This window comes from Sphaeroforma arctica (assembly GCF_001186125.1).
Source record: "Sphaeroforma arctica JP610 unplaced genomic scaffold supercont1.4679, whole genome shotgun sequence".
Lineage (NCBI taxonomy): Eukaryota > Ichthyosporea > Ichthyophonida > Sphaeroforma > Sphaeroforma arctica.
In genome coordinates, this window is record NW_014035879.1 from 1 (window position 1) to 2,334 (window position 2,334).

Sequence of the window (2,334 nt, forward strand, 5' to 3'; positions counted from 1 at the left end):
CTGGTTCACACCCCGAGGACTCCAGGGTGCTGGGTTTAACAGAATGGGATCGCGTCACTACCATATTTGTATCTTCGGTTTTGTCGACTGAGTTCATTATAATGGGAATACGATCACGCCGTTTTTGTATTTGTATTACTGTGTTTACACAATCGATAGCATGGAATAGTATGACCCAATGTGGTCGATATATATACTAAAATGGGTGATAGTCGAGGGTGTGGTCCACCAATCAAGGTTGAACTGTCGACCACCCCACTGCGCTGGTCCAAGACGGTCTGCCATGTGGATTTGTACCCATTAATGCGGTCTGGTTTGGTTTTGGTTGACGGCTTAGTGGAGCGTCAGTCCGAATAACCGACAATATAACCCGCATGTGGATTCACTTATTGATCACACTTTTACTTTTCTCCTTATAACAAAACAAACAAAACCCAAACCCCTAAAACCTTGCCGAAGAAAAATCGATTTACCCCAACACCCCAAAGGTAGCCCTAGATAGAACAACCTAAACCCTAACCCCAGTAACCTCCAACCCTAAAACAACAAAATGCTTTACCACTATACCAACCCTATCTTTGCCGCTGCCGCCGCGTACCTGGCGATCCAGTCTCTGATGCCCTTTACCGCTGCCGCAGCGCCAACCATTCACCCCTACGCCCGGGTGACCGATGACGTTCAACCCTCGGTTATTTACGAGCCGTTTGAGTTCCCCCTGACTCCCTTCGCCCCGGACACGAACACTATGGTGCTGAACATTGGTCTCGTGGCCCATACTTCGAACGTGACTGTTGCGGATTACATGGTGTTTAGCCTGGTCGAGTCCATCGCCCAATCTAACCCCGAAGCTGTAGTCTACGAGATTGACGCTGCTGACGTAGACCCGATGGCCCGCACTATACCCGTTGCCCCTGCCGCGGCTGAGCCCCACGAGACGCGCTATCTCGAAGTCCGTATCGACCCGCTATGTATGAGACCGTAGTCAATAATGTCAACAACATTTACATTGACGGTAATACGGTTGCCGGAGATCTAGTCATTGACACATCTATTGATGTCACAAACGGCGGCGGCAACACGGTCACTAACAATGGTGGCGGCAACACTGTTAACAATAACAACGGTGGTGACCAGGACACCCCGACTATGGTGGTAAAGGAGTGTCGCATCACACATCCCGACGACACACTGAACCAGTACCTCGACATTGTCAACAACAAGGCTGTTATGGTCACTAAGAAGCCGGACCGCTGGATGATTGAGTATGTTTCCGAGACCGAGTTTACTATGCGTCGCGGGGCAAAGTATCTGGTGGCTGAGGACACCACGGTCCCGGGTACGAATGGCGACAATATCCGACTCACCGTCAACACGAGCAAGACCGCCCCGAAAAACAAGTGGATCATGAAGGAACAGGTCTTTATCCAGAGCGTGGCTAACGATTATATTGTGGTCAACTACTCCAGTGCCGATGTGGTCATGTTGATGGTTGCCGGCATATTTATCGAGTACGAGGACCAGAAGTGACATTTTGTAGACTGCATCTAGAAAGCGCCGTCACAGATCGCTGTTGCCCACGTACGGGAATTTGTATGCTGAATTTTAACGCTTAATACAATGGTTTCCCGCATAATAAAATGATTTCCCAAAAAAACCCAGTGTTGGCTGTAAAAGTTTAAGGCCCATTTTTAATACCCGAAACCCCCCAAAAAAACCGGTGGTTTTACGGTGGAACACGAGTATGAGTGCCACAAAACCCCTAAACCCTAACCCTAAACCCCGAGTAACGGAGTCTGGGGTTAGGGTTTTGTATTGATGTTTGTTCAGTGACTCATCGGATGTGGCTGTTTGATGATCCCCCCCGTCACGTACCACCCGGAAATACGAAATTATGACCCACAGGGGCCGAAACATCTTTCATTTCGTATAAATAGAGTGCGTATTCTCACTTACAACTCGTCAAAAGTACAAAACAGGATAACAGGATACGCGCGTTGTTCAACACCTAATGGACGTCACTCAGCTACACGCTGATACTTGGGGGATAATCACAAGCCATTTGTTCCTTGATGACGTATATCGGCTGTCTGCAACATGCCGCAGTCTCAGAGACATGAATCTGGTTCCAAATTACCTCAAGGGACGCGTAATAATCCAGAGGGGCGAGTCGTATCGCGCACCGCCGGTTACGGAACACTGGTGTTCTGTGCGAAATCTAACACTAGTGTTTAGTGACAAAAGGTTCAAGCGGTATGACGAGGAGGATTACATGACTTGCCTAGACGAATGGAAACCGCTGCTCTCGAAATATATATATATATATATGTATATATA

At 48.2% G+C, this 2,334-nt stretch overlaps 2 protein-coding genes across 2 annotated transcripts; both read left to right on the plus strand.

The window, feature by feature from the left end:
* Positions 1-550: 550 nt before the first annotated feature.
* Positions 551-982, plus strand: SARC_14477 (hypothetical protein; the record flags this gene model as incomplete). Its single annotated transcript, XM_014291387.1, has 1 exon — positions 551-982. The coding sequence occupies one exon, from the start codon at positions 551-553 to the stop codon at positions 980-982; it is 432 nt and encodes a 143-aa protein (XP_014146862.1).
* Positions 983-1,146: 164 nt separating this feature from the next.
* Positions 1,147-1,527, plus strand: SARC_14478 (hypothetical protein; the record flags this gene model as incomplete). The annotated part of the gene is made up of 1 exon (XM_014291388.1): positions 1,147-1,527. One exon carries the CDS (start codon positions 1,147-1,149, stop codon positions 1,525-1,527), a length of 381 nt encoding a protein of 126 aa, XP_014146863.1.
* Positions 1,528-2,334: the final 807 nt, after the last annotated feature.